The sequence below is a fragment of the Diachasma alloeum genome, unplaced genomic scaffold (genome assembly GCF_001412515.2).
Source record: "Diachasma alloeum isolate Michigan unplaced genomic scaffold, Dall2.0 Dall_scaffold_00333, whole genome shotgun sequence".
NCBI lineage: Eukaryota > Metazoa > Arthropoda > Insecta > Hymenoptera > Braconidae > Diachasma > Diachasma alloeum.
The window spans coordinates 421,277-442,952 of record NW_021680472.1 but is presented as its reverse complement, the minus strand read 5'-3'; the positions used below and the strand labels follow the sequence as shown (position 1 = coordinate 442,952).

The 21,676-nt window shown below is 35.2% G+C and overlaps 3 protein-coding genes across 5 annotated transcripts in view; 1 reads left to right on the top strand and 2 right to left on the bottom strand.

The window, feature by feature from the left end:
* The window catches only part of LOC107040418, a 66,298-nt gene extending 55,938 nt beyond the window's left edge, over positions 1 to 10,360 (bottom strand). For all 3 annotated transcript variants that reach the window (XM_015260504.2, XM_015260503.2, XM_015260505.2), the window contains exon 1: positions 9,281 to 10,360. The gene's annotated coding sequence lies outside the window, so the exon portion shown is untranslated. The remainder of the gene's footprint in view (positions 1 to 9,280) is intronic.
* LOC107040420 (probable 39S ribosomal protein L49, mitochondrial) lies at positions 10,247 to 15,540 on the top strand. The gene is made up of 3 exons (XM_015260507.2): positions 10,247 to 10,466; positions 14,486 to 14,681; positions 14,954 to 15,540. The coding sequence occupies exons 1-3, from the start codon at positions 10,362 to 10,364 to the stop codon at positions 15,226 to 15,228; spliced, it is 576 nt and encodes a 191-aa protein (XP_015115993.1). The 5' UTR covers positions 10,247 to 10,361; the 3' UTR covers positions 15,229 to 15,540.
* Positions 15,530 to 20,199, bottom strand: LOC107040419 (elongation factor 1-gamma). The gene is made up of 7 exons (XM_015260506.2): positions 19,886 to 20,199; positions 19,606 to 19,755; positions 19,245 to 19,308; positions 18,688 to 18,830; positions 18,047 to 18,349; positions 17,240 to 17,680; positions 15,530 to 15,879 (listed from the first exon to the last, which is right to left on the bottom strand). The coding sequence occupies exons 1-7, from the start codon at positions 19,895 to 19,897 to the stop codon at positions 15,724 to 15,726; spliced, it is 1,269 nt and encodes a 422-aa protein (XP_015115992.1). The 5' UTR covers positions 19,898 to 20,199; the 3' UTR covers positions 15,530 to 15,723.
* Between the last annotated feature and the right edge of the window lie 1,477 nt (positions 20,200 to 21,676).

Below are 21,676 nucleotides of genomic sequence, written 5' to 3'. Positions count from 1 at the left end.
TTTTAGGTGCATATAAAATTAGCTCATAATAAGCCGCAACGCTATTGTTTTCTGAACGGCATAAAAATGAAAACTTTTGGAATAATAACAAATTATCCGATAATGATTTTTCAATTATCCAATGTCAAAAAGGATTTTTTTATCTTTTTCACAAATGTGGTCATTCCTCCATTTTGTGAAAAAGAAACATTGAATTTTTTCATTAAAAACAAACATTTTTTGAGAAAAAAAAAAGTTTTTTCAACAATTTTTCGAAACGTGAAAAATAGTTGCTAATGAGTTGTAAATTATCCCATGTCGAAAACCAAATTTTGTTAATTTTTAACCATTTTGTCTGCTAACTTGCGANCAAAAAGGATTTTTTTATCTTTTTCACAAATGTGGTCATTCCTCCATTTTGTGAAAAAGAAACATTGAATTTTTTCATTAAAAACAAACATTTTTTGAGAAAAAAAAAAGTTTTTTCAACAATTTTTCGAAACGTGAAAAATAGTTGCTAATGAGTTGTAAATTATCCCATGTCGAAAACCAAATTTTGTTAATTTTTAACCATTTTTTCTGCTAACTTGCGGTAAGGTAGCATCAACGCCGTTTTTCCAAAAACTGGGTTAGTTGAAAATTTTTTTGCATACGTAGAAAATTAGCTCTTAATTAGCTTTAAATGATCCGATATCGGAAATTCAGTTCTGTTGACTTTTTAAAGNTCCAAAAACTGGGTTAGTTGAAAATTTTTTTGCATACATAGAAAATTAGCTCTTAATTAGCTTTAAATGATCCGATATCGGAAATTCAATTCTGTTGATTTTTTAAATGATTATTCTGCTAACTTACAAAAAAGCTAGCATACGCATCATGCTAGCATGAATACGCTTTTTTTAAATGGCATTAGCAGAAAAAATTTTTAATGCAGATAAAATTAGCTCATAATAAGCCGCAACGCTATTGTTTTCCAAACGGCATAAAGATGAAAACTTTTGGAATTATAACAAATCATCTGGTAATGATTTTTCAATTATCCAATAACAAAACTGTTTTTTTTTTGCCACTTTTATGAATGAGATTTAGTTTATTTCTACATTTCAGTCAAAAGTATGTAAATGCGTCGTTTTGTCAAAAAAAAACAAAAATTCAGAAAAAATTTTGTTTTGAAAAAAAATTTGTTTTTTTTTATTTTTTGAAACGTAAAAAAATAGCTGCTAATGAGCTCTAAATTATCCCATATTGAAAATGAAAGTTTGTTCATTTTTGAACCATTTTTTCTGCTAACTTGCGGTAAGCTAGCATTGACGCCGTTTTTCCAAAAACTGGGTTAGCTGAAATTTTTTTGAAAACGTAGAAAATTAGCTGTTAATTAGCTTTAAATTATCCGATATCAAAAATCAAATTCTATTGATTTTTTAAATAATTTTTCTGCTAACTTACAAAAAAGCTAGCAGAGACGTTTTTTTCAAAAACGATATTAGCAAAAAAATTTTTTGAAGGCATATAAAATTAGCTCATAATAAGCTGCAAATTATCCAATATTGAAAATTCGGTTCTGCTCCTTTTGCCTGCTAGGTTAACATACGTAATTTTGAAAAGTCTCTGAAATTACTCCAAAATGTTTAGAAGTGATTGATATATTCAAAATTTCGTGAAACTCAAAGAATTCTATCGAAATTTCTAGAAAACAGGTGAATTTTCATGAGTGTTATTTTTCTTTGTATATTTGATTTGATCTTGCAATTGGCCTGGTGCTGTCAGAGTTGGAAAATTTTGAAATTTTTAAGAAATTTCCGAACTAAAACTGTCTGACAGCCTCAAATACTGCGCTCTGATTGGCTGAACTTCGAGTTAGGAGAACAACCAGAAATACTTGGATTCTCTCGAAATGTTTCCAAGTTTATTCAATTCTTTCAAAATTTCAAGGAGTTTCTTCGATTTCTTACATATTTCTACAAACTTACGAACTTCTCCTGAATTCGTTAGAAAATTCGGAAACTTGCAAAACCCCCTCGAATTTCGGGGAATTTTCCCGCATTTTCATGAAAATTTTAGCATTTCCTAGAATTTTGTTAGATGGTGCTTGCCGTCATGAGACACTCCGCGAATCAGCCCCCACGATGAAATCTAAGAAGAGTCCACGTCAAAATGGAAATTGAACAATCTAAATTAAAAAACCCCTGACAGAAAGTTGGGAATTAACTGATGGAAAAATGATAACTTGAAAAGTGCTTGAAAAGTGCAAACGTGAAAAATTAGCTGCTAGTGAGCTCTAAATCATCCGATATTGGAAAACAGATTTTACTCCATTTTACAATAACTTTTCTGCTAACTTGCGATAAGCTAGTAGCAACGGCGTTTTCCCAGAAAGTACATGAGCAAAAAATTTTTTGAAAGCGTAAGAAATTGGCTCTCAATGAGCTTTCAATTATCCAATGTCAAAAACAGAATCCTGTTCATTTTTGCGAATTTTTCCTGTTGACTTGCAAAAGAATTGGCACTCCCCGGTATTTTTTTCCTTTCAAAAGGGTAACTAACAGGATTCATCCCTAGTCTGTAAGCATGTACGAACATCCTCTTCTTAAAAAAAAAAAACAAATTTTTTTTGGAAAAAAAAATTGAAAAATTGGTTTGAAAAAAAAATGAATTTTTTTTTTGGAAACGTGAAAAATTAGCTGCTAATGAGCTCTAAATCAGCCGATACTGAAAATCAGGTTGTTCTCCATTTTAAGATGATTTTTCTGCTAACTTGCAGTAAGCTAGCAGCAACGGCGTTCTTCCAAAAAGTATATTAGCAAAAAATTTTTTGAAAACGTAGAAAATTAGCTTTTAATCAGCTTTAAATTATCCCATGTCAAAAAAAAAATTCTGCTCATTTTTGAAATTTTTTTTTGCTAGCTTACAAAAAAGCTAGCGTGGACACGTTTTTTTTTCAAAAACGACGTTAGCAAAAAATTTTTTGAAAGTGTATAAAATTAGCTCATAATGAGCTGCAAATCATCCAATAACGAAAATTCGATTCTGCTACTTTTGCCGGCTAGGTATACATACGTGCCATTTTGGACAAGAAATGTTCGGGCAAGTGTTCTTTTTAATAATGAACACTCGTCTTCAACATGCGATCAACACCCTCCCATTCTCGTAGGTTGAACTGTGTTCTCGATCGATACCAACCAAAGTTCAGGCCTCATTACCTTGGGTCACACAGATTCGACTTTCTTCCATTCAATTTTCAACTTGAAAATTGAATTCGGAAGACACCAAAATGAGATCAAAATGACATCAAAATGAGCTCTAAACCACCCAATATTTAAAATCACTTTTTTCCATTTTTTCCGCAAATTTGGAAGCAAGGTTGCATCAATAACTTCAAAAAACAAAAAGAAATGGCATGCTCAGTTATAATACCCCGAGACCTTCAAAATTATCGGAATATTTCCCGATAGCTTCGTTGCAAACAAATGAAAGTGTCAAGTTTTGTTTGTTTGGAGGGAAGCTTGAGGGAAATATTGCAAAGAAATTTTGATGGTCGAGGGGTATTCGGCGGAGAATTTCCCGGGACTGGATTTTGGCCAGGCGGAGCCCAGTATTCGAGGCCTTCTTCCAGAAAAACATTCAATTGGTTACAAATAAATGAAGAGCTACTATGCAATTATCACATGCAATTTCCAGAAGCTAGTGTGCAATTTCTGAAAAAATTTGATAACAAAAGAGTATTGTGACCTCAAATACTGCCCTGCGATTGGCTAAAATCCTGTCCCGGAAAATTCTCAGAGAAATTTTTTTTGAAAGCATAGCAACTTTGATCATAATAGACTTTAAATGATTCATAGCTGAGAATGACATTTTCTTCATTTTTGAAGCATTCTCCTGCTTAGCGGCACGGAACGTTTTTACCCTCCATTCTTGTCATAATCTGTTTCTCGATCAAGTGCCGAAAAGGCTAAAAAAAATTACAAGAAATTGAGTGTTTTTCGCCCGGATGACGAATATTACTTTTTTTGTCAATTACGTCTGTAGGCAGGGGTTCACGGACGCTGCGCGCCTTTTGACGAAAAGTGCTATTTTCTCCCAGTGAATAAGAATTATTTATCCAAATTGAATTCAAAATATACCACACAGCCTGGTCAAGAAATGTAATTTTCATCACGCTGTGCGACGGGGTAGTAACGAATGTGAAGTTGGCAGCCCTCGGCTTAGCCTCGGGCCCGAGGCGAAACCGAGGGCTGCCAATTACACGGGTTAAAACACCCCGTCACATGTGTATCCGAACTATATTTTTTGTTAGTGATGTTAAGTTCAGCGAGTGCCGAAGTGTGCCATTTTTCGTTTACTAGTAAACGAAAAGTCGAAACTTGTAAGCGAAAAGACTTTTCGTTTGCTAGTAAACAAAAAATCGAAGTTACAAGTTTCAAAAGTCGAAACTTGTAAACGAAATATTACATTACATGTCCGAGCCTTGGAAAACAGATTACCGTCCCCCACGTGCAAGATTGCCTTCCGAGCTGAAGGCGAGCGCAGCGCCACGAAAATGGGGTTTTTCAGGTCCTGTGACACGAAAAAACTTTTTCATCACGCTGTGACGAAAAGTGAACTTTTCGGCACGCTCCGCGTGCCTAAAAGTCCAACTTCCGCCACATTGTGATGAAAAATATTGTTCGTAACTCGTGAAAAAATATTTTTTGCACTCGTTACGAAATATACTAATTCGTTTACTAGTAAACGAAAAGGCACTTTTCGACACGGCCTTCAGCTCGACACCGTGCCCCCTCGGCTTGTCTCGTCTCGTCTATCGCTCGGCTGCGCGTGTCCTACGACTCTCCCTAAAAACATTACCCCACTCGTATTAACATTCCCCCTTTTTCACACTTATAACATAATATACGATTCCAGCACTACTCTTTGTTATTCGTTGCTCTTATACGTATTTTGCTCCCGGAAAATGCTCGTTTTATATGAACCGAGGAATAGTAGTTTGTTGTTCCGGCTATAGAATAATCACAGACGAAAAACGACAACAATCTTACAACTTAGGAACAAAATATATCTTGGTAAACATCTCTCTACAAAAGATTTTTTTCTTCTGAAAGAGCACCGTCTTGTATGAATGATCCGCCTCTTGAGCTAAATATTTCGCTATTGTTGAGAGCAGAGCAATTATTCATGTTTGAGACTTTCACATTTGAACCAAACCATTATTTTTTTGGTAATTTTCAACTAACGATTTTGTTAGCTCAAACAAGACTTGTTTGAGAACTTGTTCGTTTTACTCAGTGAACGGAAATTTTTTAATAGTCATAACTTGGTAACAAATTTGTAAATTGAATCTCATGGGCTCATTACAAAGGAGAATACTTTACTATCGATTAGTAATACCGCGAGACATTTAATGAGACATCACGAGACAAAACTTTAGAGAAATGATCTCGGTCTCAATGAACATGGAAATCTTCATTCTCCTCTCAGTCTCGAAATGAGTAATATCGACTCCTCTCGTGATGACTCTGAGTCAATTTACCTCATCGCGGTTTCCATTTTTCCGCGTTTTTTATATGTAGAAAACAACCGAGACGAGACAAACCGAGACAAAAACCGAGATTTTACATTAGCAAACAGGAAAAACTTGAGACCGAGATGAGATAAATTGGCTCGGAGTCATCACTACATATGTCGAGACTGAGACGAGAGCAAAGATTTCCATGTTCATTTTGAGAAGTTTGAAGATTATCTCTCCAAAGTTTTGTCTTGTAAAGTGTCTCGCGGCATCACTACTTTCGATGGAAAAAAAATCTTGTTCCATCAACAAATCGCAGAGTCATTATCATTTCGGAAAAGTTTCCACTTACCCCCATTCGCCCCTATCGACTAATTAGAATGCATCATCAAAATCATTAGCAAATTATGTTTCAATTTGCCTTCTTTTAAAGCTTGCCAATGGAAATATAAAATCAACAAGTGGTTGATAGCTCACTTCGTTGGGGACCATGAAACGTGACGATATGATGGAAAATGGAGTTTTGATTTTTGGGAGAATATTATATGTCCTCTATCGGGAAGATGATGAGCAACAAAAAACGTAGTTCTATGTTGAGACGTTTTCCACATCCCTCCGGATTAATAATCGCCAAACTTGTAATAATTCGTCTATTCAACGAAAATCCTAAAACTTCCAAATACCTACTCCGAAGTTTATCATCACAGTTACATTCATCCCCCGTAAATGCCCTTGACCTCCCGCAAAGATGCAGTTATTTATTAATTTTTATTCGTCTTCAAAAAACTCCAACTTCCTCAGCCATTAACGGTCATAATAGCAATTTAAATAAAAATCAATAATGGCTGAGGAAGTTGGAGTTTTTTGAAGATGAATGGAAACGGTTGGAGTAATTTTGGAGTGAATTTTTATGCGTGTTCATTCGGTCGCTAAAAGTCCTCTAACGAATGTGCAAAGTAGCAAAAAAAATGACTATGAATTTTGAAAATTTTACTCAAGTTTGCCTCTAAATATTTCTGCAACTAGTAGTAGGTTTATTGAAAAACTTTAAGATATTTTGTTTTTTTGAAAATGAAAGGTTTCCAATTCAGTCCCTTCCTTCAGATAGTCGCAAAATCATAAACAAATTGCTTTCGTAAGGGAGGTTGGGATAAAACGGACACTTTTGACTTTTTTGCTTCCGAATGGAAGATTTGTAATCGGTCGATTTTTCGATTTGCTAATTTTGCCTGGAAATGACTTAGAATGTCATGAAACGCCGAGATATGATGTTTTTAGAAAATGTACGTCCGTATGTGCGTACAAAATTTTGGGTTTTTTATAAATTTACACAAAAAAAGAGGTAAAGTGATAGAAAGCTGAAATTTTGGCTCATAATTGGTCATACTTGGGAGCATATCTGGACCAAATTTCAGCTCAATCGGTCCAGTAGTCTTTGAGATATAGCGATTCCTCAAAAATTTTCTTTTCTCAATATCTCAAAAAGTACTGCATTGAATTGACTTTTTTTGGCGTAAAAATATTCCTTATGATAATGTCTATCGAATCGGACCATAATATCCCTAGTGAACTAGGATGAGTCGCCCTGTAATTGATCTTTTTCATTTTTGTGGTAAAATCCATGGAAACACGATAGCGCTCGTAAAAATCGAGAGAGGAAGTGGAAATTTGGGAGGATTATAGCTCTTACCATATTATCGGCTGGAATTGTAGATAGGCGAAATCGAATGAATAGTTTTAGAGATATTCAATTTTTTGTATAAAACTATATTATTCAATATCTCAAAAACTATTCATCCGATTTCAATTTTTTTTTAATACTCGACTTGATGTCTCCTATCTATTTCTTTCAAAATCTATATATGCGTCCATATAAAATTTTCGAGATATTGGTGTTTTTCGATTTTTTTTTGACTGAAAGTGGCTCTGACGTTCCATTACATGAGTGAAGGATGTGATAAAGTTGTGAAATGTTGATGACTAGTTAGTATCATCGAGTTGCACTCTTGTATAAAATTTCAAATTAATCGATTCAATACTTTTTGAAATAGAGCAATTGATGTAAAAAACTTTTTTCGTATAAAATGACCTGTCGTTGTACTATCATTCATTTTTATATGGAAATATTTTTTCGAAACGAGGTCGTGTAGATATGCTGATCCCACTGGATAAAACGGAAATTTAACTCAATTTCAGAAGGTTAAACCTTTCGAGGCTCAGATTTTTCAAGAATTGAAATGTTGGAAGGCTCATTCATTTTAAGAGTCAGACATTTTCATGGTCAATCATCATAAGGCTTAAAAATACACCGAAGGACCCATTTTAGTATCCATTTTCGCAGAATACTTAAGGCATGTAGGTAGAGTTTGACTCCTTGAAAAATATTTTCATTTTTCTTTCTTAATCATCAATTTATTCATCAAATATAGTCGTTTGTAGTGTCAAAGGGACAAACCTCTTTTCAAGATATTATAAAATCCCCGTTCAAAGGCGGGCTTGAACTCGCGCGGTATAAATCTATCGTGCAACCAAGCCACATTTTAACCACTTCGGTCACTACGGATCCATTCGGAAGCCTTCTACCAATGGAATTGGTCGAAATGAAAAATGAAAAAGACTAGTAACACATAAAAAAGTTACATGCCTTCTGCCGGATAGGCTCGCCCCCCTGCTTGTTTTAAATGTTACTGAGGAGTTGAAATATTGATAACATTTAATAATTTTTCTTTCAATACAAAGAACAATTCCTTCCCTTTGGGACGAGCCTAAACTGAGCTCAATTGATCAATTTGTTTCTGAGTTATGAATAATTTTAAAAAAATCCAAAGTGTCCGTTTTACCCGACCCTCCCCTATCTGTTTCCATTCCCCGACTGGAGGAACAAGGAAAGATTATGGAAAATCGACTACGACAATTTGCAAAGTAGGTTCTCTATTCACCATTTTCCCTCATTCGTACTGCTCTGCTCTCCTCACCTCATCACGCAAAAATAACTTGCAATTGAAGTCGAAAAAATGGTTCAGAATTTAAATAAAAGTGTATTTTTATTCAAAAAGTTCCCTTCAGTTATCAACGCCCCTCCTGAAACCCTCTTAAATACCGTAAAAACTCTTCACAACCACCTCAGAGTGAAGAAGCAAGTCTTAAGTCAGGCCCACTCCCTCGATATCCCCTCAAACACGTCTAAATCACACATCCAACCAACCAACCTTCCTACCTTCCCCACCCCTCACCATACTTCCCACTAGCTATCTGCAACTTCACAAAGTTCCCAACCTCTACATCCAGCTCGAAAAGAAAAAAAAAGTACGTGACAAACTTTGCATTACCACTGCTCCAATCTCTCCACTACATACAAAAATTCCTACGAAAACTGTGGCGTGAGTTCTCACCAACAGGGGGGCACACCGCAATGGAGACGTTGTAACAACGGAACGCTCGCGATATTTTCTCAGTGCGATATCGCGATACAATTCCCCACGAAATTCCTAAACTCTGCCCTCCCTAAACACCTCTTGATTCCTTGGAAATCTTCATCCAACAACTTTCCTTACCCGACTACCCAGCGTAGGGCGCCGAATAATCGTTCCAAAGCTCATGCAAAACGACTCGAAAACTTGATGAAAAAAAAAGAAGTAGACGTAACTCAGAGGAAAAAGAAGAGTGAGAGAATCCGCCACGAATAAACAAAAGGTCGGGGAAAAGTCGGAGTCGCCAACATTTTTCACTGAATTGTTGGGCGTCACAGAGAGTAATCAAGCCCTTGAATATATAATGATTAGTTAATAATCATAATGAACTTACCAATGAGGCCGAAATTTGTTTCGGTATATTGTTGTAACAGAATGAAACAACGGGAATAACTTAACAATGTTAAACCCGTGAAAAACACACACCAGTACCGTTGCAGGGTTGCCTCTTATACGCCTGGTACTACTTGCTGCTTTTTCACACTACTACCATCTGCTGGTGAATTATTGTAATATTAATACATAGTCTATTTGTGCTAACGCATTGGTCCCTGGGTCCCTGGGACGTGTTGCTTCGATATCCCCTTTCGCTGCGTCCACTATTTCGAGGAAATCTACCCCTCGATGTTTTAATGGTAAATCTTGAATTCAATGATTCTGGGGGCGGGGACTACATGCTTTAGATGCAGCCAGACGATCCCCCGCAAATTATATCATCGATACGTTGTTTATATCAATGCATTTTCTTTTTTAATTACTTAATAATTATTTAATGATTGTTCGTCCTGCTGTTTCAACCGTTACCAATTAATAAATACAATCACAGAGCCTATATTCGTGGTTTATTTGTACTGAAAATTTATCGAGTTTGGGGAGTTGATAAATTAAAAGTTAGCGGAACACAATTTGACACGGATTTTTACTCCTTAATATAAGGAATATTAATGCAATGGAAATAGAAACACTGGTATGTAGATATAGTCACACTGATGTAAAATTAGGTTCGTTCGTGATAACTTACGAGTGGGAATGGGATAATGAGAGAGTAAGAGATTATCCAAAGTTACCCACTGGCACTTTTTTTCGACCATGTGAACTCAACATCCTTTTTATTACCACTGACAACTGGCTATGTTTTAACACTGAGTCGAATGTTCTCTGAACCGGTCTACTATGCTCGGATTTGGATTCGACTTGGATGATTGAAAATTCCAACCTTTTTTAGGGGTGTCAGGGACTAGTTAATGGGGGGGGGGGGGCACTTTTTGCACTTTAGGGGCGTTGGGAGGTATGGAATTAGGAGATTGGCTTTGGGTAAATTTTTAGATGATGCACACGAGAATGAAAAGAAAGACGCGCCCGTGAGCACACGTCAATGGCTGACCACATCGACCCTTATATTTAACAGAATCAAAATGGCGGCCCTACGGATTTTTGCACGTACCGTGCTTTCCACGTGCCGGCAATATTCAAGGGGAATTGACGGGTTGTTTTCGCCGGGGGATGCTTTCGGGCCGAGAGTAAGTATTGGGAAATAATGGCTGAATTAGTTATCCTGAAGTTCTTGGGGCTGAGAAGGATTTTTAGGTTGAGTTGAGTACATTTGTTTATTGAAGGTTTTTCAAGAATATCTGCCCACTGAGGGGTAGTAGGAATTTGAAATATGCTTGTTTAGATTCCTTAGGAATTGCTGAAATTTATACGTAAGGTGACAATTCACTTGTTAGATTTTTTAAATATTTTTCGGGGGGTTAAGGTTTCTATGAAATAGACGATAGGAGGTATCGTGTCCCATTGAATTTTAGCATTCAATGGAACATCAATGAAGGAGTAGAATGTAATCTCTCAAAATATTGCATTTTTTATAAATTTGCATTTGAAGAAGAACAATAATTCAAGGAGACAGTTTCAGCCTCATCCCAATGTTTTTTTCTAATTACAGATTTTTTTTAGATGAATTAGCAATTGGAAAACATTTAAAATGGAACTTAGAATTAATTTCCAATTCACAAATGAATATTGATAGGGCATAAAAGTTTGGCAATTGGTTAAATGATGTAGAATATTATGAGAACTACTTCACTGAATTGAATTTTTATATGCCAAAATATTCCTTGTGATTATATTTATTAAATGAAGTCAGAATATCCCTATGTAACTTTGGAAAGCTTAATGGTTATTGACAAGTTTCATTTTTGCGATTGAATCGATGTATGCACGATAATTCTCGAATAAACTGAGGAAAGGAGTTTAAATTCAATAGACTTGTAGCTTTTGGCGAAATCGAATGAGTGGTTCGAAGGTATTCAACGCTTTCTAAGAAAAAAACTATTGTTCAATATCTCTAAAACTACTTGGCAGATTGGAATTTTTTTTTGCAAAATACTCGTTTTGCAATTTTTTATCGAAATCAATGAAAATACCAATAGTTATTACAAACAATACCAAGTTTTTGATAAATGGATGTTTGGTGTTCCATAATACGAATAAAGGTTAGAATATAAATTTCAATTTTTGATTACTAGTTAGTATTGCTGAATTATACTTGTGCACAGGATTTTGGTGCACACGTCTATTACTTCAATAGTTGCTGGAAATGAGCAATTCATGTAAAAATCTTTTCATTGCAAAAAATTACACATTGTCATTTTTTCGTTGATTCTCGCATCTAGGTGACATAGAAAGTCCTATCACTTGAAATGAAGCAACTTTCCACCTTATACTATGTCAATATTTCATAAATTTTGCTTGTATACGTATCTCTGTGATAGATAGGGGGTATAACCTCTTTCTAAAGGTGAAAACCTTTCAAAAGTTTTCATCATTAGTCGAAGTAAAATATTCTAATCAATAGTCAGTTGTATCTGTATGAAGAAGTAACTTAGAACCCATTCCGAAGTTTACTCCTTATGGAAATGGTAGAAATGAAAAGAATATCAAGTCTCATAACACATGAAGGGATGATCACTTACATAAAGCATCTGTCGCATCTTTTTTGTTGAGAAGCCTGTTTTTCTATGTGGAAACCAGTACTGACTGTAGCACTAATACAGTGAATAGAATAGAAATGGTACCAATTTTCTCGAATGTTAGTTTACAATTGACAACAAAGACTCTCGTATAGACTTTTTGTTATGAAATCAAAGAAAATTGCAATTGATTTCCTACTGAAATTTGCCTTTAACATCAATTGTTTGTCTACAACATATGACAAAAGCTGCAATTTTTCAAAAATCATATTTTACAAACAACTTGGCGGATTTTGGTAAATAAAAATTTTTTTTTTCATGTACTTTTCGAATAAAAATACGACAGTAACATGCGGACAAATACTAGCCCATTTTTCGAGTTTATTTTTTAAATTTCACTGTTACACAGGGGCCAGAAGAAAATCAGATGATTCATTTTTTCTTCGATGGACAATAATAATAGACAATTTTTTCGGACCATTTTAAAATGGGACAAACTTCCCTTAAGGGAAAAACCTGCCCTGATGCAGTCGTTTGTTGAGAGACTCCCGCTCGGCAATGAAACTATGAAATTGAGAGTATCATAAATTTGGCGCCACAACCGGGAAGCGAACCTAGGTCTCCCGCATGCAAGCCCTACATTTTAACCACAGAGCTGCAGCCGTCGATCGTTGGCCTTCAATTTTGGTCCATCAATCATGCGATTTTGATCAATTAACGATATTTGGAATGAAATATGAATATAAAATGGAGAAAAATCTCTTATCCTTATCGCCAATAACGTATTTCATCATGAAATTATGCGAAAAAATTCTATATGATTATCATTTGTCAGAAGTAAAAATTTTTTTTTCATTTCTGCTGGGCCTTTGGTTATGATTAATTGTGAAAGAAAAAGAAGCAGCGCGATAGAAGCCATTTGACAGATTACATACGACTGCTACTCTTCACGTATTTTTTTTCTCCTATTTTCATTTATACCAATTTCATTGGTAGTAGGCTTCCGAATAGATCCCAATATATGGTGTCAAAAAAAAAAGGCATAAGGATTACCATTTTTTGAAAATATTAAAGCCAATCCCACTCATACTCCATGACAAAAAATAATTTTTTTTTCTCAAAATATTGGATGAATTCTTCCATCTCAAGAACTATCAAATATATCAACCTAAAATTTCATATAGAAATGTTTCTTGACAATCCTAATTAGAAGCCAAAGTTTAAAAAGGTTTCCCTGACTTTTACCCATCTCATGGTGTGCAAAAGTCAATTCCGACCAAAAAAATTTTAAAACGACGATATCTCGAAAAATTTCAATGGGATGGTATCCATATTTTATTGGATCTAGATAGATGACATCAAAACGTACATTTTGAAAGAAAAAATTGAAATCGGTCGAAAAAAATTTCCCTCGTCTCCATATGGAGATCTCGCCTTAAAATACCCCGAAAAAGTTGTGCATTATTGCTGTCCATCGAAGAAAAAATAAATCAATTGATTTTCGTCCGACCTCTGCGTAACAGGGAAATTTTTAAATTGAAAAATGCGAAACATGGGCTAATACTTGACCGCTGAATACTGTCATATTTTTATTCGAAGAGTATATGAAAAAAACTAAAAAAATACTTTCTTATTTATCAAAATTCGTCAATTTATTTATAAGATATGATTTTTCCAAGATTTGAGCTGTTGTCATATGTTGTAGACAAACAACATATGTTAAAGAAGTGAAAATTTAGAGAAAGTATGTACTTATGGAGTACTTGACAGTGAGTATACCAATTCAGGATTCTCAGAACCAAAAAAATTCAATGTGGTTGAGTTGGCATGGATTGTTTCATATACTAAAATATGGTTAAAATCAATTTTAAAGAAACTGAGATGGATATGGAGATGATCTTTAATCAAAAGTTAATGAATGTATAGTGAAAGCAGTAGAAAACAGTTTGTCAATAATTTATAGATAAGTTGGCATCGTTTCCTCGATGTTCAAATCAATGGCAGGAAGGTTAATGAGTCAATTCCCGAGTCTTACTGTGAAGTTCTCGGGATCAAAGAAAAATAGCGGAGTTTTAATGAGAATCTTCGTTGTACAGAAAAACTATAGTTATTGAAAACGATCTCTATTCATTCCGAAATTTTCACGAAAACTCCTAGTCAACTTACTAATGCCTCCAATTATCGTAATAATTGAATATCTGGCATTGAGAACTTGAACATTTTTCATTTTCACCTTATAAAAGTATTTTTCATCGACATTCGACAATTGACACTGAAATTGCATCTTTCGAGTGGAATTAAAATACAAACAGCATAATTTCAATTCCTCCTTGACCACATTAATAATTCATTAGCCCAATTTGCCAAAGGACTTTCGGTAGCTGTTCAAATTTCCAACGGAGATTATCCTCTAATATATTCACCTCATCACTGACCCTCTGGAAGGTTTCATATTCAATAAAGATAAGAAAAATAAAATAAAACAAATTTTTCCTTGAATTCCATGTTTTTTTGACAATTCGTAATCTTTAGAAATTCTGGTCAGGTCGTTATATATATCGAAAAAATTGGCATTACAGGTCGCGAAACGATGGGCCAGTTTCAAAACCTCCCCTGTATACAATGAAGAGACAAAATATACAGACTTCGAGGTCTCTAAAGACCCAAAGGAATGGATGTTTGTGGAACGATGTTTAAAATTGGCTTATATACCTAGTCCTCCAAAAAACGTTGATGCTTTACCCTCTGGATGGAAACCACAAAGAGGTAAATAAATAATCCAATCTATTTAAAAGTTGTTCAATACGAGTTATTTTGTGAATTAATTAAAAAAGTTTTCATAAATATTATATTATAAAAAAACTTCAAGATTAATACATCAACAGAAAGATCTATGAATAGGGTCTCGATGAATATCTCTATTGCCTTCGTGGAAGACATTATCAAGATAATCACAAAATTCTCCTTTCAAGGAGATCTACTAATTCACTGGACTTTTTCTGGTTCATTCTCATCTTTTAATAAATTGTTCGTTTCAGATGAAGCAAAATCATTCCCTTACTATATAGAACGTTCGAAAAATCATCAACAATCAGTTTATCTGAGGAGAGATAAACGAGGATTGAGAAGAGTCACATATGTTAGGAAAATCCAAGGAGACATCGTCGCTTTGCATGCGGAACTGAAGCAATATCTGTACGAATTAACTGGCGTTCCGATTGGTTCTCAAATTCTGGAGCCCAATGGTGTTTTAAAATTCCGTGGTGATCACGTCTCCCGCATCAAAGAGTGGCTCACCGAGAGAGGATTTTAAACAACTCCGAAGAGCAGCCGATAGAACAGTCCCAAAATTTACTCTGAAATATTTTGATAATTGCTAACGTAAATGTCAAGAAACTCATTTTCTGGAGAAAAAGTTTTATACAAAAAAAAATGTACAAAAAAACATTTTTCTTACATTTTTTTTGTATTCCTCTAAATCTCTTCTATCCCATGATTTTTATCAACTTATCAATAAGCTGGATTCATCTGTTGTTCTGCTCTTACACTAAAATTCAAAATCATGCAGAATTTTAGTTATCGATTGTATAAATAAATGAATAATAAACACTTTCTCTTGTTCAAATTTTCATTTTTAATTAAAATAACAATCCATCATTTAGCAATAAAAAATGGCGGAGGGGGGAGGGGCGAGGAGGAGAGAAGTTCATAATCGATAAAAATGAGTGATTTGATGATATTATTTTTCAATGTTTATTTCGCGTTGAATAAAGATTTGTCCCTCTTATTGTAAAGCGTATGACGGATTTTATTTAAAAATCTTGCCCTCCTTGAACTTGCGCCCCTGGCTGTCGCTGGCTGTCCAGCTGAAGTATTTGTCAACAAGTTCCTTTGTTGGGGGGTCCTTGGGGTCAAGTTTCTTCCAGTTGTAACAATCGTAATCGACTTGCCAGTCTGGGCTTAACTGTAAAGTAGAAAACAACAAATGTTATTAAAATTGATATTCAAAAAATTATCATATTTACAAGGATTTTTTCAAGAAATTCGATGCCAATTCATCAGAACTCATGTTTCAATTGCTTCGGCATGTTGTGCCAATTGAATCTGTAATGTAATTGCGAGTCATCATGAGTGGAACAACTATAAAAAAGTCCCATGATTCTTTCAAAATTGAGATTTATCACTTCCTTACGGAATTTGTGATTCACGTTCATTAGAATTGCTCATTGAAATACTCAAATAATAGTGATTCCTTTAATATTTAAACTAGGGGAGAGTGAGGCAAAATGAAACAGCCAAAACACGACTGACGCAGTTCAAGCAAAAAAAAATTTTTTTTATCAACTTTTGTGTATTAACTTTTTTAATTATTGGGAGTACTGATGAGAATAATAATGTTTTATTCGTCTTATAATTCAATTGATTACAATTCAATTGATTAGATTAGGCCGATTACACTTTTTTTTTCATTCGATTGAAATTCAGTATCACATTTTCCTTTTCCCCATCTGGATCTCCCCCTGGGCCTTCCTCGGGACTTTGGATTTTGATGTTTCATTTTCTTTTCAACTAATCCATTGACAAAATCTTCTCCCATCAAGACTTCTCAATAATTTTTCATTTTACTACATGAAAAATTATTATTCTAATCAGTACTTCCAATAATAAAAAAAAAGTTGATAAACAAAAATTAATTTTAAAAAATTGTTAATAAAAAAATTTTTGTTTACTTGAATTGCGTCAAACAGTCGTATTTTCGACCGTTTCATTTTGCGCCACTCTCCCCTAAATAAATCATACTTGCAATGTCAGAGGTAGGGATAGTATACAGTAGGTAGAGATAGATTAACCCTAGATTGGTCACCATATGAGGGAAACGCCGCAGCCCGTCGTTTTTCTTGAATTGCCATTGAATGGCTGATCGGAAAAATTCAAAAAAATTTGACTTTTCCAATTAAAGTATCTAAAAAATTAGAGTACTTTCAGAACAACATAATTCTCGAAATTCCTGAAGAAAACAATTTTTTTCTCACAGAGGAATTATTTTTTCCCCATGTTGAATGAAAGTGCCAGTTACGCGGCGTTGCCGGAAACTCGCTAAACGCGCCCGGGCAGTGTAGAGTGAATTTGGCAACGTTCGGGCCTAAATAACACGGCGGCACTTCCCTGCGGACGTGACCAAAGTCGTTGGGTCGCGTAAGGTGACCAGACTAGGGTTAATGAATGTCTACAGCCTTAGAATAATTGACAGTTCCTTCGCATCTGTATTGACAATTCCGCTACTAAAATAATATCTAAAATATATAAAAATTAAATCAACTAACTGTGAATGCAAGATCTTGTCCACGCCAAACCCAAACACCACTAATAGAGCTGTCATTGTCAGTTCCAAATAGACAGACACTGGCAAATGCTGCTTTCCTCATCTTGTCAAGACGTTGGAACATACCACTGATGAGATTGCAAGACATGAAAGTCTTGGTCAATTCATCGTTGTACTTGTACTCGCCGAACCAGATGCTGTAGTTCTCAGGGTCAAATTTCTCCCAAAAGTAGGGAACTGATACAGCCTCGTCCTCATTAGAGTAGCACCGTTTGAAGTCGTCCATATTGAAGGTACCTTTGGGTAACAGATCAAAGGGATCCTTGGGTTTAGGCTCCGCAGCGAGAGCAGCATCAGCAGCATCAAGCTCCTCAGCTGGCTCCTCCTTCTTTTCCTTCTTGGGTGCTTCTTTCTTCTCCTTGGGCTCTTTCTCCTTCTTTGACTGCAAGTCAATTTTTGATGAATAATTAAAGAATTTAGGTTCCACCGCAGCGAGTACATTGCATGCTCTCGTTGATTTGTGAAATCCTGAATTTTCGAAATGTTGCCATAATTACCGACAATTTTTTGATCAAACCATTACAACATTTCACTGATGGATTGAGCAAAATTATTTGTCGTAATAGAAATTCCATCCGAGAAGAAAAATATATATTTCGAAAAATATATTAATTTATGAATATGTGAAATTGGCTCGCGTCATAATATCTTCATCCATGAAAAAAATAAAAATAAACAAACAAGATTAATGGGCGTTTTTGGAGTCTTTTTTTCATCTGATAGTTTTTTCGTAAATTTAGTCATTCACCTTTCCCTGTGACTGGGCGAATTTCTTGGGATCATACTCTAGGGTTTTGTCAGCCAATTTGAATGTTCCGATGATTTTTATGGCTTCTGGTTGATTAACAATGGTCTGGAACCATCTGTTAACGTTCTGGTAAGGCTGGCGAAGTTTTGGCTCCAGAACATACTGGTATAGGTGGAGAAGGGTCATTGCCACACTGATGTCAGCAAGGGTGATACGCTCACCGACTAAGTAGGTTTTGGGTAGGAGGTGGACGTTCAGGGCAGTCAGGACTTTTGCTACATCCTCTTTAGCATGTTCAATGGTCTGAAAATAATAATGGGATAATGTGAAATGAAATAATATTTTTCAACAATTGAAACAATAGTCTCATCTACCTTTGTTAAACCTACTTCGAAGCTGAGGAAATTTTTCTATGACAAGTTCTCTTAATGATCTATGACCAATGAGATACTAGCTAGTTTTCATAATTAACGATGTGTTGGTACCAATCAATCAATGCAAATTACTTAAGTAATATTCCGAAATAATAATTGATTGATAGTCTTCAATATTCCTCCCTGAGTTACGAAAATTGAAAAAATTTACAATTTCGCCTTTGAGGGAGAAGATAGAAACTACTAATAAAAATAAATGCTCGATACCTGTTTGTTGGACGGCATTATTCCCAAAAGTGGAAATACCCAAGCACAACTCGCAGGAAGAATCTCAGAATCAGCAAAGCCCAGCCACTGAATCACCTCAGCACGTTCAGCTTCAGTCTTTCCACGCAGTTGCTCATTTGCCACTATGAATCATAAATCATTCAATAACTTATTCATAATTTTGAATAAAATCCTTCCAAGGACATGTCCATAGTACAATAGTCAGACTTTAAAAGTAGATATTCCTTGGATTTTCCAATAAAGAAGTCATAAAATATGGTAGGTCAATGTAATACAAGTTTCCATTTTCAGTGAATATATCGTAATTAATGGAAGAGATGGCAAAATTTTTATGAACATTTTTTTTATACGCCTTATTTCATTAAAGATCCGTCAAAAAGTCATCCTCAAGCTAAGTGAACTTATTCTATTTTACCAATTCATAACTGTTTATCGCTACATAGGTAATTCCTGAATTTCCACAGATAAGTGTATATGACTTTGAGTTCCCAAATTTAATAATTCAACTAATAAATATTGAAGCAATAACTTCTCACCATAGTAGGCAATCGCATTGCTCTCTGTGAGGTATTTTCCATCCTTTGATTCAAACGCTGGGACCTAAACATAAAAATCTCATTAACATTAGACTTGCATAAAAAGTGTAAAAAAAATACACGCAATATGAGAATGTCATTAGAAAAATAGAGTGAACAAAAACTAAAAAATTCTGACAATGCTGATGAAATTTTCCCGCACCATATGTGCGTCATCTAGTCATGGGCCTAGTTGCCCCAATCATCCAGAATTACTTATATACCAAAATTAACCAAAAAGTCACTATCTGAGTCATGCGAATTGAACCGAAAACTACTTGAATTCTAATTCTCTGAATATCCCAAAAATTCATCAACTTACCTTTCCCAGTGGGAACTTCTTCAGAAACCCTTCAGATTTATTAGTCTCCCCAAAAACGAAGTCCTCAGCGATTTTCAGCTGAGCACCGGAGTACTGGGCCGCAATTAGGGCCTTGTAAGCCCGGAAATTCTCTGGGTACGTGTACAGAGTCTGTGAAAGAAAATAATTACACCTTTAAGTAACTGAAGGAGTGGATAATCTAATTACACCTCAATAAATTATATTCAATGTTTATTTAGGCGGATGTTTATGGCTGAAAATTGTGAATATTGAAACTTACTCCAGACGCCATTGTGTCTTATTACGGAAAGAGGAAGTCGGAGACCGGTAAAGATGACAAAACTGATGGCAAAGTATAGTGCACGCTATACCGACATCCAAATCCAGCGACTTTGTGATTTTTTTATGGACTATGCACAGTGTTTGAGATTTTTCGAAGCTCTTGCATTCTTTACTGTTCTATCTGTTAAAGGGGGTGGTGTGGTTTTACAGATGTTGTTTGAATCAATCAATAAAGTCTGCGGAAAAATGATCTCGATGTTGTCGGAGGTTGTGAATTCCTCAATGATGATTGGCTGGCTGTCAGTTCTGTTTCTTGGTGAACATAATAGTGGGACCAGTAAGAACGGAAAAATTGTGATGTCTTGACGTTGAAATTTATAGATGGCGCTATTAATCGGCCATAATAGTCCGCGAGATTCAAATTATTGTTGGAAAATAATTTAAATAGTTCAGGAAATTAAAAATATACCAGAAATAGAAGAATAAAGAAAGCCTGGAATACAATGGACAAAGAGAACGAAAAACAGCATCGCAAGCGTGAGAAAAACCGTTACGGAAATAGTAAATGTCAAATACTTGAGTTTTGCTCTTATAATTTACAACCCTCCAAATTCTCGTTGAGTAAACACTTTCCTCGAAAATCCAAATTTAGAGAAGAAAATAAATTTAACGGTTACGGTCCCATGTCGTAAAATCTCAGTTCTGGTTATTTCGAAAGGTTCTCTGTTTCACGTGACTAACACGTGTGGGCTCTCCATTGTTCATTGTTTCGCTAGGCTGAGGGCCTGAGACCCTTCGCGACGAAGTTTCACGACGTCACACGCTCCCCTTCTTCCCCTTTTTTTTCATTTCCCCGCTTTTCCTTGAGTTTCACTTTTCCCTCTCCCCTGGGCCAGGATTGCGCGCGCAACTTTTGGTCCGGTGGGGTTGCGGACCCAACCCTTGGAGTTAAATTTAAGTTTAAGTCAGTTCCATCGTGGAAATTGGTGGTGAAGCCTTCAGCTTCCAGCTTCTCTCTTCAAATAGTTTTTCAGTAGAGTTTTTCTAGAGTTTATTAAATTCATTTTTTTTGTAGTGCAAAGTTTAAAGTCTGAAGTTGAAGTATTTTGAATAAAAGTGTTTGTGTGCTCTCTTAAGCACTTGTGTTGAATTTATTTCACAATTCAACCCTTCCAACCAAATATTCTGGGATTAAACAATTGGACTTCGATGGAGTGCTCATCAGAGCTTTGGCGGCAAACGAATCTACAGTCAAAAATTGGCGCTCTAAATTTCATTGGCGCTACTGTCCTCCTAGTAACTTCGGTAGGACATAACAAAATGCTAGCTAGGGAAATTTGACTATACTGTACTATAGATGATGCTAGAGAAGTCACGTGATAATGAGAGTATGCTGGTTGTGGCGGGATTTTTTATTTATTCAGTAAAAATAACGATTATCTTCTCATTATTTACTTTTGCTTCGGAATGGAAGCTTTGTAATCGTTTGATTTTCACATTCTCTAATTATTATTGGAAATGATGTAGAATGGCTTGAAACGTAAAAATACGACGTTTGGCGACCATGTCTGTATGTGAATATGTCCACCGCCACCTTCCCGATGGTCAATTTTTAGAAAATTGAGTAATTAAGTGTCTAAATAATTCAAAAAAATTTGAAATTTTGTCATATTATAGGTCTTAATGAGGACTAACTCTGTGCACAATTTCAGCCAGATCGGTCAAGTATTTTTTTAGATGAAACGATTCGTTTTTAGATCGTTTTTCACGAATATCTTTAAAATTATTG